We start from the raw sequence: 15,423 nt of genomic DNA, 5'->3' as shown, positions 1-15,423 counted from the left end.
CATCCACCCATCAATCCAAAGGTGAACGACTCACTGGGAACAAACAAATTAAAACGGACTAACTTTGCCCAGACTGAAATTGAAATCCTTTAGTTCAACGTAGGTAATGGAATGAAGGATCATAAAAAATTGGCTGGACATTCATTTTTCAAACTATACAATTCTATTCTCTGCGAAGCACAGCCGATTCTTGTCGCTTGCTCTACTATATAACACGAGGTAAGCCGGTGAACAGCATCATTCAAACGCTAGCTGAGTTACTGCCAACATCTCATCTCTGCATGTCTGGACATCTGCAGTTCCCGGTCGGTCGTGTTGAGCGGCTGCCGAGAAAAGGAAACTATGCTGAGCGTGTTGGAGCTGGAGCACCCATCAATCGCGCTGCCGTGATGAAATATCTGGCTGCTGACGTTCTGAAATTGGCAGGAAATATGCCAGAATTGTCGTCACTTGCAGCTGGCCATCCGCAACGACGAAGAGTTGAACAAATTGCTGTCCGGTGCGGTTTATTGCTCAGAGAGGTGTCCTTCCAAACATCTAAGCTGTTTTGTTGCTGCCTCACCTCTCACGCTTCTGTTCGCTTGCTGCTGCCGGTTGATTTGGGACCCTTTTCTAGGCCAAATATGTAAATGAAGATGTAATTAATTGATTGATTGCTGGAAGTCATCAAAAAGGTAACGCTATTTCTCGCCTAAAATTCAGTAAATTCTAAGTAGATTTTAGCGAGATTCACATCAATTGATCGGAAAACTTTCAAGTGCCTGCTATTGCAAAATTGCTGAAACTTAACTGAAACTGAAACCCTAACCCACCGCAAATGCGTCAAAATGCATAGCAAACTATGGGTTTAATAAAATGCAATTGTTTTAGTGACTTCTTTTCTTTTGCATCTTCATACAGGAATTTGTTCGTTCTTAAAAGAACGGTTTTCGGCAATTGATGCAACTTAGAAAACTTGGAACTTGGGGCTTTCCTCTCGGTTTTCTCTAGCAACACACAAATCTATCCATCATCAATGCTACAGTAATACGCAGCGTTATTTTTCTTTGGTAGCAAAAGGTGAACGGCTCACTGGTGACTGCTCTTTTGTTCAGATTGAAATTGAAATCCTCCAGTTTATTCAACGTAGGTGATGGAATGACGGACTATGAAAAATAGGTGGGACCGATTTTTGGCGCTTGCTCTGGTACATAACACGAGGTAAGCCGGCGAGCAGCATTATTCAAACGCTAGATGAGTTACTGCCAACATCTCATCCGCATGTCTGGACGTGGCAAACGAGCAAACATCAAGGGCAAGCGAAAGTCACGCTCGAGTCGTGCAGGTCTGCATTTACTGGTTGGTCGCATTCACCAGCTGCTGAGGAAAGAAAACTATGCCGAGCAGAGCTGGAGCTCCTGTTTATCCAGTTTATCCAGCCGTGATGAAATATTTAGCCGAGAAAGTGCTTGATTTGGGAGGAAACGCTGTTCTTGTCGCGAGCAAAAAGACCAGAATTCCGCAACTACTGCTCTAGTGAATTTGTAGATAGTACTTCATGGAAGAGACTTACGTAGTCCTAAGTCAACCATGCGGTCGTGTCTTGTGCACAACCCATCTGATTTTTCATAGAGACCTTACCTAATTTGGCATTCGCCTCCGATTTTATCGATTGGGATAAACTCTCAGATGCAAACCAAATGTATATACAATAATGCAAATTATCTAATCGAAAAAAGCTGTTAGGTAGATTCATGTTGACTTTTGCTTGCGCTCGCGTTCTAATCTGCGTTTGTATTGATTTTTCTCTTCATTTGCAGAAATCAAAGCAAGCTGGGAGGAATGGTGGACGTACGATGGAATCTCAGGTGAGTTTAGAAGCGGATTAATTTGTATAGAATAAAAGTTTAAATCACTTTTGGTCGAATGTAGCTGTTAGGTCAGGCGAATACAATGAAAAAAATTAACTCAGAGATAGAGGATTTGTTCGCGTGAAGAGCACACCGTGATGCAGCCCTTTTTTTAACTATTCTTTGTCACGTCAAAATGCAATATGGTACCACAAGTCGTTGCAGTCTGTTACTGTGCTTCATACCGAAGTGAAACGAACCCATTATTATTACCTACCGGAGGTGCCACTCTCTAATGGCAAACGATATTACTTAAAGGTAAGCATTAGAGGATAATGGGTAAACTAGTTATCACTGCCCCGGGATTGGAAAAAAAGTGGAACGGTAAAGTAACACGAGGAGTTCTAACAATGGTTTGATTATACCCTGGGGGGCTGAAGTTAAAAATGGATGGGCAAATAAATGGCATGTTGTTGCGTACGCCTTTGACATTTTCGAAATGTGAACATGGTACGGGGGAACCCTACTGGCAAGGTAAATAATAGATGAAAGGTCAGCACCTTTACGAAGCAAGGAATTAAATATGATTGATCGAAGCAAGCTGGTTACAATTTTCCGGTAACAATCTGGACTGCAGGCTCAAGTTTGATGCGTACGGTTTTGTAATGTAAATATCTTTCTATTCCGGTCTTATAAGTGTGGGTTAAAAATGGTAATTCTTACTCTAGAATTCTTAACATTTTCGATTCCATTCAGGCTTCCGAATTCCAATCTTCGATTTCACAACCTCGAAGCGTAAAATGTGATGATACCTGCTGATCAGCACTGTGCTGTGGCTTATCTGTTGCTGACAAAAGATTTTCCTACCGTACCGACCATCAACCCGGATGAAATCACAGATCCCCTTTCCACTCGGATTTCCCCCCTTCCCCTACGTTAGCAACACAAAGCGTACAAAAGTTGTACTGCTAAAGAATGCAAACAATTTTCCTTTAGCCTTATCAATTATTTCCATTTACGTTCAATTCTTACCATGTTTCCCGCCCCTTGCTCCCCCCCCCCCTTCAAAGGTGGTCGAAGGTGAAAAAGCTAAAACATCGTTTGGAGTCTCTGACAGAAGAAACGGACGCGGCTTGCTTCCTGATCGAAGAAGGCGGCAAACAAATTCCATCTTCCCGTTGTATCACGTGGCAACCGCTGCTGTGCTGTTCTGTTCATCAGACAGAAAGAAGCCCAGGAGGCTATGGAATCTCGCTTTTTAAAGTTCCTTCTCGAGACTGACGTGCTGCAGGCGAATTCAATGCTCGCTCGTGTCTCTTCGGGGGACCCCTCCTCCGAGATCCACGGCGAATGTGGTGCCGATGCCGTGGAGAAACTACCAGAGTTCATTGGTATTCACGGGGTGCAGAAATGTTGGAATTCTGGTAGGTATTTGCGCGAATCTGCTGCGTTTTTTTTTTCCCGCTGCTTGTTTTCACTCTTTAGTACGACGGATTCCCCAGATCGGGAAGATGGCTCAATTTTAACAAGTGGAAAAGCACGATTTTGCCCTTCGGCAGACAGACAAGCGGGCTTTCGTGGTTCAGCGTGTGGGCGTGAGGGCGTGTGGGAAATTGTGAGTAATTGCTGAACGGCAAAGTAAGTGGCAGACAATTGAACGCTAATCACGTACCACTTAATTCCGGGTGTTTCCCCTCGCCGACATGGTCCCTACCGTAAGGCAGCCAGGCGGATGGCGACAGTAACCCACTGGAAGATTCGTAAAAATGTTGAAAGCACAGTTTATTTTAATAAACGAATGCACAAAAACAGTTGCGTGATAGTTGCTGAAGGTTTAAAATATTCACAAATTAAATTGCATTCCGACGGCCGTGTCCGGCCGGAAGTTATTCATCCATGACACAAACGGACAACCGGACCAGACAGGCTCTGAAAAACAAAAAAAAAACAAAACAAAAAAAAGGACAACATGAAAAGATAATTTTTTATTACACGTACAGTCGCAAACTCCCGGGATTGTGACGCACAGACTGCTTCGCTCTTGTCATCGGTTATTATTTGGTAAACCATTCACACTGGTGGACCGGTCAAAGCCGACCGAAGAAGGCGGCGGCGGCAGCAGCATAATTGAAGTGCTCCCAGTCAGGATAGGTGACAGCTCACGGAAAACCGTCTGCAAATAATAGCATTTTGTTTTTCATCCACTCGTTCACGTCACACACGTGTGGTGGCTAAAAATGGAAAAATAGCAGCTAACAAACGGCCTGGCAGTGGCCATTGTGCGGATGACTTCGAGAGGACACTTCAGCGGTCACTTTTCGGAGATATACACTCACATATAGAACAACACCATGACAGTTGGACCACAACGCAGAGTCGAACCGAACTGAATCGTCGCACGGCTAGCGCCAGCAGGGGGAAAAGTTTTGCGATCCGAAATCGAATTCAGAGATTACCGCTGGGAAAGTTCGAGGTTAATCAATTACACACATCAGCGAACAACCAGAGAAACAGAGCCTGCTTAACATGTAAAACAGGTTTGCCAAACAACAACCACCGCCAGCCACACGAAACCGTCGCCGTCGTCTTCGGTGGAACTCGGTTCGGAAAAGTTCGCTCTAAACGAGTTTCAACAACTTGTCCGAGGGAGCAGCCAGCGGGAATCACGCAAGACAATAGGAAAAACAAATACCTAAACCCCCGGTGGAAAACCGAACCCCCGGTGAACCATTCGATTCTGGCACAAGTCTACTGGCAAAGTAGTAGGCGAAGATAAACCGACCCTGATAAGCAGTCGCAGCAGTCTGCTCGGTACTACACGCCTTTCAGCGGGAGAGTTCGCTCCCCTCTTCTTTATTGTGTTCCTTTTTGTTTATGTTTCGTTTGGCGGAACTTACCATCATCGCACACTGGGATGAGAAGTGAACCGATAGAAAATCGGTCAGATATGCTAAAATCTTCTAAAGTATTACGTATTCTTAACTAGCCACAGTGCCTGTTTCGGCCATACTTATGTTAAACTGTTTATTAAAAAAATTTAAGGTGAAGGTCGACAGAGGCCAGCTGCTTTCAGTACTGATTTCAGTACTTGTTTCCACTATCGTTTGGTTTATGCTGAATTGCTACTAGTAGGTAATAATCTGTTATGAACAATTATGAAACGTAGAATCGCGTATCTATTTTTGCTGTTGAACTAGATCCGACAGTAATTCTAACACATACGGTGTAGTAATTCTATGTTGTTTACGGTGAATTTTATTATCAGAGAATTTTATAAGTATATTTTCGACACTTTACGACCGTTAATTTAATAGTGAAAATTATTGGCTAGTTTCACGCTCACCGTAAATATGGCATCACTTCCGTTTCCTTGGTGACGTATCAACAACGACGGTCGCGGATTCGAAATTGCAATCGAAACGAAGTAAAGTTTTTCATATCAGTTCAAGTGAACAGTTTGGGCAAAATCATTATAATATCTTACCAGATAACTGTTCGGGTGTTAAATTAAAGTTTTCTGTTTTTCAAGTTAAAAAAAAAAGTTATAGAACCTATAGAATGCAATGTTTAGTGCTTCGGGTTGCAAGATCTGATTACGGCCAGCAGGTTAGTTGAACTAATTTTAATTTTTTGTGATGGTTTCCCGAGTCTATGGGACCATGTTGATACACTGAAGAAAGGAAGGGAAGGGTGATATTCGGTGCCATACTGACTGCCATAAGTGGACTCTGACGACCTTGTCCTTAAGGCAAATACAAAAAAATTGAGAGATATTTAGAGAGAGAGAGAGAGAGAGAGAGAGAGAGAGAGAGAGAGAGAGAGAGAGAGAGAGAGAGAGAGAGAGAGAGAGAGAGAAACTTGCATGAGAAAAATATCAAAAAATCGTGACACAATGAGAGGCAAAACGGAATGGAAAACAGAACAAGAAAAAGAGAAAAGGAGAAAAATGGTAAAGCGAGACTGAAAAGAGGAACATGGACAGAAAAGGAGATGGACCGGAAGAGAAAATAAGGAAAAAAGAAAAAACAGGATAGAAATAGGAAATGCAGGAAAATTTAGAAAATGGAAAGAATAAATAAAAACGGAGACAAATAGAAGAAAACGAAAAACTGAACGTAACCGAAAAGAAGGAAAAGCAGGAGATAATAAGTTGAAAAACATATACTTCACATATGGCACATTTAACAGGCAGAGAACAATCAGGACTCGAAAACGAGGACAGGAAAAAAGGAAAAAAAAGAGAATGTAGCGGGTAGAAAAAATGAAAACAAGCTAGAGAAAATGAGGGAAAACGAGGCAAAGAGAGAGGACGGGACAGAAAAAGATAAAAATGTGTCAGAAAAGGTTCGAATCTCGGCTGGGAGGTGCTGCTATAGAGTCAGTAGAATCGTTGCACTAGCCCCGTAATTGTCCTGTACTCTAATAGCCGGCTGCGAAGTCTGTCGATAAAGAAGAGTCAAGTTCTCAACAGGACGTTTATACCCATGGCTTTGCTTTTGTGTCAGAAAAGGTGGGATTACGAGAAAGAAACAAGATGAAAAACGAGAGAGAGAGAGAGAGAGAGAGAGAGAAGAAAAACTACAGAAAAAGAAGAAAAACGGAGGGAACAAGAAGAAAAGTAATAGGAAAACCAAGAGAATGGTGTAGAAAAGAAGCGAAAACGGAACAGAAAGTGGAAAACGGGACTGGAAACGAGAAATAAAGGATTGATGGGTGTTGCGGCCAAAGTCCGAAACTTGCACCGAACCGTGCAGATAAACGAAATCGCGAACGGAGTGATTGAATCCTCAGTTGAGGAAGAAAAAAACGCGTGGTAACTGTTCAGTAGCACCTATAATTGAGATTGATATTCCTTTTATATAGCCGTAACAGTAGTAGTGATAATAATGACAAAGCGTTAGCAAAAGTGTTGAATGTAATTCTATCGAGACAATGAGCTGATCTGACGTTCTAACATGTTGATCTCGGGAACCTTTGTGAGGGCCTTTCCAACCAAGAAGTGAGCAGGCGTTAGGGCCTGCAGGTCATGTATGTTATCCGAAATTGGCGTAATCGGATCGGGTTCATTGTAGCTGTGACCTGAGCAAAGAAAGGTTGCCAATTCCTCATAGGTAAAAGCTTGGTTACCCGCAAACGTCGAGAGTAACTGTTTTGTGGACTTAATTGCAGACTCCCACAGTCCACCGTGATGTGGTGAACGAGCCGGCATGAAATACCATTCAACTCCTTTATCAGCCAGAAAATCACCCACCTGGCGATTGGGTTGAGAGGTATTGATGCTTTGATACACGTCACGAAGATAATTGAAAGCAGAGCGAAAGTTGGTAGCATCATCTCTGAGAAAACCGGCTTCATCCGAGAAGGGTTTGAGTTGACGGAGAGTACTACCCTGGCTTATATCCTTGCGCTGTTGTAGACAATGTAGCTCATCCGCGTAGAACTGTCGTTGCACATGTTTGATGTAGACTTCCAGTGCTCGATTAATTTCTTTGGGTGAAAGACATGGTGATCCCCTAAATTCCTTACAGCGAAATCGAATCAGACACGCAGTAACACGAAGAAGCAACTGCAAATTTGGATAATACCCATCCATCATGTTATCTAGAAATTTTCGTAGACGGTCACGAGTGAGACTGATAAGTTCCTTTGCTCCTTGGTAAACTGCTGCCTTTCAGCATGATTGGGCGCGGTTGCCTGAAGGTTTTCGGCTGCCATTTGTGTATTCCATATTGGGCCATTTCACCATAGAGAACAGTTTCTTAGTTTTTCCGGCATCACCCCACGCGAAATTAGATCAGCAGGGTTTTCTAGAGTACCTATGTGGCCCCAGTTGATTGCAGGGAGAATAGTGACTATTTCCGCCACACGATTTGCGACGAAACTTTTCCATCGCGATGCACCTGCAGTGATCCAAGCTAGAGCAACTTGTGAACCAGTCCAAGCTCGTACCTCATGGAACGGTTGATCGGTGGCCGATAGTACGTTTTTCATTACACGGGCGAGGATGACCATTGCTACTAATTCAAGGCGAGGAAGTATTGTTCTTTTGTCCCCTATTGAAGCTAACTTCTATTTTGCGCACAGCAGATGCGAAGAAGTTATCTCAGATCCACTGACTGTTCGTACATATAAACAAGCTCCCATGGCCCATTCAGAAGCATCACTGTAGCCGTGCAGGACCTGCTGTTCTAGCATCCTCGTCAACAGCGCTCATCCAACGGGTACGGGGTCCGCCTCGAAGTCGTCGGCCTCTGTCGGGTTCTCTGCTAACTATTGTTTTCCCTGGTCTGTCATCCGGCATCCTTGCTTCGTGCCCAGCCCAATGTAGCCTGCCGCATTTTAGTCGCTTCACAATATCCACATCTTTGTACACTTGGTATGTTTCCTGATTCAAGCGCCTGCGCCACACTCCTTCGTCTAATATGCCGCCAAGAATTGTTCGCAGGATTTTACGCTCGAAAACGCCAAGAGCTCGCCGTTCGCTCTCTTTCAACGTCCACGCTTCGTGGTCGTAGAGTACGACCGGGAGAATTAGCGTCTTCGAATAGCACCTTCCAATGCAATGTTGTACAGCAAGTTCGATAGTCCGTCACCTTGCTTCAACCCATCTAACGTCACAAACGAGTCCGAAGTCTCACCCGCTATCCTGACGCTTGATTTTGAACCATCAAGTGTAGCACGTATAAGCCTAATCAGTTTTGTTGGAAAACCAGGTTCAAGCATAATCTGCCACAGCTCGTTTCGTTTAATTGAATCGTACGCCGCCTTGAAGTCTATAAACAGATGATGAGTCTGCAAGTTGGATTCCCGGAATTTATCGAGGATCTGTCGCAAGGTGAACATTTGGTCCGTCGTGGAGCGTCCCTCTCGAAAACCGCACTGGTATTCGCCAACAAAGGTTGCCTGTAACGGCCTCAGTCTGAGAAACAGGATGCAGGAGAGAATTTTGTATGCAGAATTGAGGAGAGTAATATCTCGATAATTGCTGCATTCGAGTCGAAGGCGCTTTTTGTAAATTGGGCATATGTGACTGTTACCGTTTTACGACAACTCATAATTATACGCGACAAGGACATGGAGGGCGAAACTTTCGGACAGAAAATTGAAAACACAACCGTCGTGTTCAACGTGTCTTATTGTTATAACTTGTTTGATATACAGTGATGCCAATTTTAATTTGTTGAAAAGTTCAATGTATTTTGTGTTAAGGTTTTACTCTGCAAATTCATGTAATCGTTCATTCTCCCCCCGTTGAGTCCTCGGGCTTAACCGAAGGTAGTACTGCAATTTTAGTGACTGCACGTTTGTATTCGCCTGTTGCGGTCTTCACTGTCACGACTCTCACTGCTCCATCCTTACCAGTATGCATCGCAACAATTCGTCCGCGGCGCCAATGCTGCGGTGGTACATTTTCATCGAGCAACAATACCAATGCGCCGATTTTGTAGTCTACAACACCGTTATGCCACTTCTGCTTAGTTTGTAAATGATGGAGATACTCCTTCGACCACCTTTGCCACAAATGTTGCCTCATTTGTTGAATATGCTGCCATCTAGTCAATTGTCCTACCTTCTTTGCTGCGTATGATAGTTCCGGAAGGGCCACAGCTGAGCGACCAATGAGAAACTGCGAAGGGCTTAATACGGCAGTGTCGTTTGGATCATCGGATAATGGGCACAAGGGGCGAGAGTTTAGTATAGCTTCAGTTTGTGCTAGAAACGTACTCAATTCTTCAAACGTTAATCTTGTATCGCCGACATCCCGTTTGAAGTGAAATTTCATCGATTTAACGCCTGCTTCCCAAATTCCCCCGAAATGTGGACTTCTACGAGGAATAAAACGTCGACCTATGAAGCATTGGAATGCAGCTATGAAATTTTCCGTTGTCAAGTTTGACACCACCTCCAGGTGTATTGCTTTTACTACCATACATACAAAAACAAGGACGTATTCTTTGTATGACTTCGGACTTCTATTACTCAATCGCATCATGAAAGGTCCTGCGTAATCAACACCTACTCTGCCAAATACAGGTGCCTTATTAACTCGACATTCCGGCAGATCACCCATAAATTGGCTTCCCAATACCGATCGATGTTTAGCGCAAATCTGACACATCGAAATTACTTTTTTGGTCGTCATTTTTACCCGTAAAGGCCAAAAGCGTTCTCTGACAATAGCCCACTGGTACTTACGTGGAAATATTCTTCTAATAAGTATATGATCGTCACATGATGTTTCTCCGGTAAGAGGACTTGATGTTTTCCATCATAGGGAATAGCCGAATATTTCAGATGGCCTCCAACTCGAATCAAACCGTTATCTATTTATGTAAGAGGCTTATGTCTGCATGTACCGAAAACCAGGTTTCTGACAGGACGTCATAAGAGGCTTATCGGTAACTAAAAACAGGTCCCTGACAGGACGTCATGCTTTCGTAGCAATGGGTTGTATTCTCAATCACCTCACCGGTCGACTGCTGGACTGCTCGATTGCTCAACTGGTTGACTAGACTGCTGGACTGGACTGGTCGATTAGACTGCTCGATTTGATAGACTAGACTGGACTGCTTAATTGAACTACTCGACTTAACTGCACGATTGAACTGCTCGACTGGACTGGTCGATTGGACTGCCCAACTCAACTGCTCAGCTGGACTGCTTGACTGAACAGCATGATTCATCTGCTCGACTCAACTGCTTGAATCAACTACTTGATTCCACTGCTCGACTGGACTACTCGACTCAACTGCTCGACTTGACTGCTCGAATGAACTGCTTGACTCAACTGCTCGATTGGACTATTCGAATCGGCTGTTCGACTCAATTGCTCAACCCGATTGCTCGATTCAGCTGCCCAACTGGACTGGACTGCTTGATTAAACTGCTCGACTCGACTGCTTGGTTCAACTGCTCAACTCGACTGCTCGACTCAACTGCTCGGCTGGACTGCTTGACTGAACAGCTTGATTTAACTGCTCGAGTAGACTGCTCTATTTGACTACTCGATTTAACTGCTTGACTTCTGTTTGATTCGACAGTTCGACTGGACTGCTCGACTGGACCACTCGACTGAACTGCTCGACTGAACCGCTTGACCCCACTGCTCGACTAGACTGCTTGACTAAACTGTTCGATTCGAGCGCCAGACTCAACTGCTCGACTAGACTACTCGACTGGACTACTCGACTTAACTGTTCGACTCGACTGCTCAGCTCGACTGCTCGACTCAACTGCTCGACCGGATTGCTTGACTGAACAGCTTGATTTCGCTGCTCGATGTGACGGCTCGACTCAACTGCTTGCTTGACTTCGTTTGATTCGACAGCTCGACTTAACTGCTCGACTCGACTGCTCGACTCAGCTGCTCAACTGGACTACTCGACTTAACTGCTCGATTAAACTGCTCGACTAGACAGCTCGATTCAACTGCTCGACTCAACCACTCGATTCAACTGCTCGACACGACTGCTCGACTCAACTGCTCGACCGAACTGCTTGACTGAACAGCTTGATTTAACTGTTCGACTTGACTGTTCGATTCGACCGCTCGACTCGCCAGCTCAACTCGATTGTTTGTCGCGATATCATATGGTCGGTGGTAAATCAGACCGGACCAAGTTGCAAAATTTTAAAAAATGATAGCAAACGATCAAGCATTTTCTAAGCCAACAAGTATCGGACTAATATTTCTTCCTTTTCGCGCATGTAGTACAGCCTTTTGGTCGTGGCCGGCGTCGTTATTGGTCAATTTTCAAAGTATTGAATCAGTAAAAGTTGCACAATGAGAATGTCATGCTACTCGCAAACACCATTCAATTGGTTCTTTGTGCAATCTTACTGATTCGGCCAATCACGGCCAATCACGGAGTGCAACTACGGGCAGTCTACCTAAGCTACCTAAGCCAAGCTAGCAAACGATCAAGAATTCAGAAAAGGTGGGATAACGAGAGAGAAACAAGATGAAAAAGGAAACTAGAAAGAGAAAAGAAGAATTGCAAACGAAAGAGGTAGAGTTGGAGAGAGAGAGAGAGAGAGAGAGAGAGAGAGAGAGAAGATGTCAAAAAAACGAGAAAGAAGAGAATTAGAAAAAGATAAAAAGCGAAAACGAAAAAGGAGAAATGGAAGAGAAAAGATTGAAAACGGGAAAGAATATTACCAAAATGAGTGAAAAAACAGGAAAACCCAGACTGAAAGTGAGAAAAAAGACAGGAAACGAAGAAAAACAACGAAGCTGAAAACCAGGCACAGAAAACATAAAAACTAGAGAAAAAGAGGTAAAACGAGGGGAACAAGAAAAAAAGATATAACAAAAACTAAGAAAACGGTGCAGAAAAACCAGGAAAAACGGAACAGACAGTGGAAAACGGGACTGGAATAACGAGACAATAAGGAATATCAAAACAAAAAAAGAAAAAGAAAAGAGAACAAAAGAAAAAAGATAGGCAAAATGAGAAAAACGAGAGAAAAAATCTAGAAAAACTGGACAACAAAGAAGAAAAAAGGGATCTCCGGAAAATTAAAAATAGGAGAAAACGGGATAGAGCAGGAGGAAATATGTGAACAAGAACATTTATAGACGAGAACAGAAACGGACGGAAAAAGAGGATACAATAAGTCGAAGAACTGAATAGACTGAAATAGAAAAGAAGTTGAAGAGATAGAAAACAAGAAACATGACTGTATAAGGAAAAGTAAACCCTGAAAATGAGGAAAAACGGACAAGAAAAGACGATAAGTAGAACAGAAAAATGATAACCAAGAGAAAAATCAGATACTGCAGTCAAAAAAATAAGAAGCGAGAGATAAAATGGATGAAAACGAGCCAAAGAGAAAAAACGAAGGAAGACGGAACAGAAAAAGAAAAATAAGTGTTATAAAAACTGGGAAAACGAGAAAGAAAAATAAAGGAAAAGAAGACAAGAAAGCAAAAACGGAACAGAAAACAAGGGAAGCTATGAAGGAAAAGAAGAAGCTCGAAAGGGAGAAAAGAAAACCGATAAAAAACGAGGAAAACAAACAACAGAGGTCAACCTGTAAAACTGGAGAAAAACAGATAAAAAACGGGACATAAAAAAGCAAACCGAAGAGTAAAGGAAAACAGGGAGCTGTAAACAGAATAAACGTTACAGAAAAGAAGAATAAACGGGCATCTAAAAAAAGAAAAACGGAACATATGAAAGCATAGAACGAGAAGGAGAAGAATTAGAAAAGAGACGAAAACTGGAAATGAAAAAGGAGAAAATGAAGTAAAATGGCGAAAAACGGAAAAGAAAATTACAAAAAATGAGTGAATAACAAAAGGACTGAAAACAAGTGAAAAAGACAGGAAACGAAGAAAAACAATGACACTGAAATAAGGCACAGAAAAAAGAAAAACGAGAAAAAACTAGGAAAAACGAAAGGAATAAGAAGAAAAGTGATAAAAAAAACAAGAAAACGGTACATCAAAGAAGGAAAAACGGCACAAAATGTGGAAAAACGGCACTGGAAAAGAGAAATAAAGGAACAGAAATTAGTGCAATTTCAACTTTAGTTTCTAGCCAAGGCCAAATTATTTTTTATCAACCCCTTTTCGAATTGGCTTGAAAAATCAGGGGGCAAACAAATATTTTTTGGAATCTAAGTCAAAATTTTTTGTATAAAATCAATAGTCTGTGGGTTCTAAAGCCTAAAGCGCTCGAAGAATGAGAGTAAGGAGTGTTAACGCTTCCAGCACGAAACAGAAATGGAAATTCAAACAATGAAATATCCGTAAATCGGCAAAATATTTTTTCTCTCGATTTTGTCTATGTTTTGTCCAACACCGGAAGGACAAAAACTTTATAAAATATTTGTAATGGACTAATGAGGGTGAGAAAGGTTTAAATTTCCGGATGCAATGTCATATTAAGAAGATAACTAATTCAGCAGAATAGATTACCCGATAATCAGTATGCCAGGAAGCAGGGGTAATGAGGAGCCCATTTTTTGCCTCTTTCGACGCATATTGACCACCTTACAATCAACAAATTCCTGCTGTGCTGGGCGACTTAGTAGAATCGAAGGAGCGTCCCGGCGGCAATTCCCGGCAACAAACCACCTTTGCGACCGAACTGGACGGAAAGTTAAAACTTGAAAGTGCGGGAAACAAGTGTTTCCACCGCACCGCTACGGATAGGTACAGCCTGCTCTTGATTGTTCGCATCAAAATATTGCTGGGATCCACCGGGAAAAGAAACATTGCCGATTAGGTTGATTCTAATCGATGCGACGGCTGGAAGAAGAAACGAATTACAAACAGCACACAATGAGTTCACATTAGTGGGGTCGCACCTTCTTCGCCTTCCGATGAATGAGAACCTAATCGGCAGTGAGGGGTGAAAGAAAACAGAAAAACGACTTTTGCACCACATTCGGCTTGATAAGGCGGCGCCTTTCGATGGTTGCGAGCGGGGTGCAACCAAAGCAAGCCATGCTCGAGCCCGAGTCGGAAAGACATATTTGGGCTAGACATGCGAAAGTGCTGTTCTTTCAATTTACCGAGAGTGTTTGTGTTGATTTTCCCTGCTCGTTCGAAATGGACGTGGTTTTGGTTTGTTAGCATATGCAAAAGGGAGTGGAACGTTTGTTTTATTGCTTTCGATTAACTGATGGATCAGTTAAGTGCATTGAAAGTCGAATCCCACTCTGATTAGGTTTTTATTCCTTGTTCCTCCTTTCGCAGGTCCCGCATTCTGGGGTCTAATCAACCCGCAGTGGAACATGTGCAACAAAGGTCGCCGCCAGTCACCGATCAACGTGGAACCGGAAAAGCTACTGTTCGATCCATATCTGAGATCGCTGCACATCGACAAGCACAAGGTAGGTTCCCCCTTTTGTTTGGGAAAATGTAGAACGAAAAAGTTTTCCGTTCGATGATCCCCTTGTGCCTAGCTGGGGTTCATCTCCAGTGAAGCCAAGCAAAAAACAACAACCAGCTAAGGAAGACGTCAGTTTCTTTTAAACACTCTGTCACCGCCCGCCATGAATTTCGTTAACGGTGTTTGATGACTTTTTCACGCCATTTTTCTTCTCCTGTTAGGGTCTACGGAGGCGTGTGATAATGCTTTAGAATCTTTTCCGTGTCGGGTAATAAAATCAACGCAATAAAATGCGTGAGAAAAGCCCGTCGAGCGCCGACGAAATGGCCCAATTGCATTTACCAGTAATTTTTGAACTTAAAGTCGGGAATTAAATCGTTCTGTTTACTTTCCTTACCCTAGTCGTTAATGATTTTGTGTATAAAATAAAACCGATAATTCATTTACGCTTATTTCGTTCCACTAAAGATTTCCGGCACTCTGCACAACACCGGCCAATCGTTGGTCTTCCGGGTGGAAAAGGACACCAAGCAGCACGTGAACATCTCCAGCGGACCGCTGGCCTATCGGTATCAGTTTGAGGAAATCTACTTCCACTACGGCACCGAGAACAGTCAAGGCTCCGAGCATCACATCCACGGGTACAGCTTTCCCGGGGAGGTAAGTGTGTGCGTGTGCGTACCCGTGTTGTATAAAGGCGTTCATTTGGAAACTGGCTCCATGGTTGCTTTGATTGTAGTGGCGATTTTTTC

At 43.1% G+C, this 15,423-nt stretch overlaps 1 protein-coding gene across 1 annotated transcript in view; it reads left to right on the top strand.

The window, feature by feature from the left end:
* The first annotated feature begins 1,260 nt into the window (after positions 1-1,260).
* LOC128732462 (carbonic anhydrase-related protein 10) overlaps positions 1,261-15,423 on the top strand; it is a 30,219-nt gene continuing 16,056 nt past the window's right edge. The window contains exons 1-4 of the mRNA XM_053825711.1: positions 1,261-1,444; positions 1,800-1,847; positions 14,536-14,672; positions 15,140-15,331. Coding sequence (XP_053681686.1) covers positions 1,261-1,444; positions 1,800-1,847; positions 14,536-14,672; positions 15,140-15,331 — 561 coding nt within the window. The remainder of the gene's footprint in view (positions 1,445-1,799; positions 1,848-14,535; positions 14,673-15,139; positions 15,332-15,423) is intronic.

The sequence above is a fragment of the Sabethes cyaneus genome, chromosome 1, assembly GCF_943734655.1.
Source record: "Sabethes cyaneus chromosome 1, idSabCyanKW18_F2, whole genome shotgun sequence".
In the NCBI taxonomy this organism is placed as follows: domain Eukaryota; kingdom Metazoa; phylum Arthropoda; class Insecta; order Diptera; family Culicidae; genus Sabethes; species Sabethes cyaneus.
The sequence above is the reverse complement of the archived record's forward strand: the minus strand, read 5'-3'. Positions and strand labels throughout refer to the sequence as shown.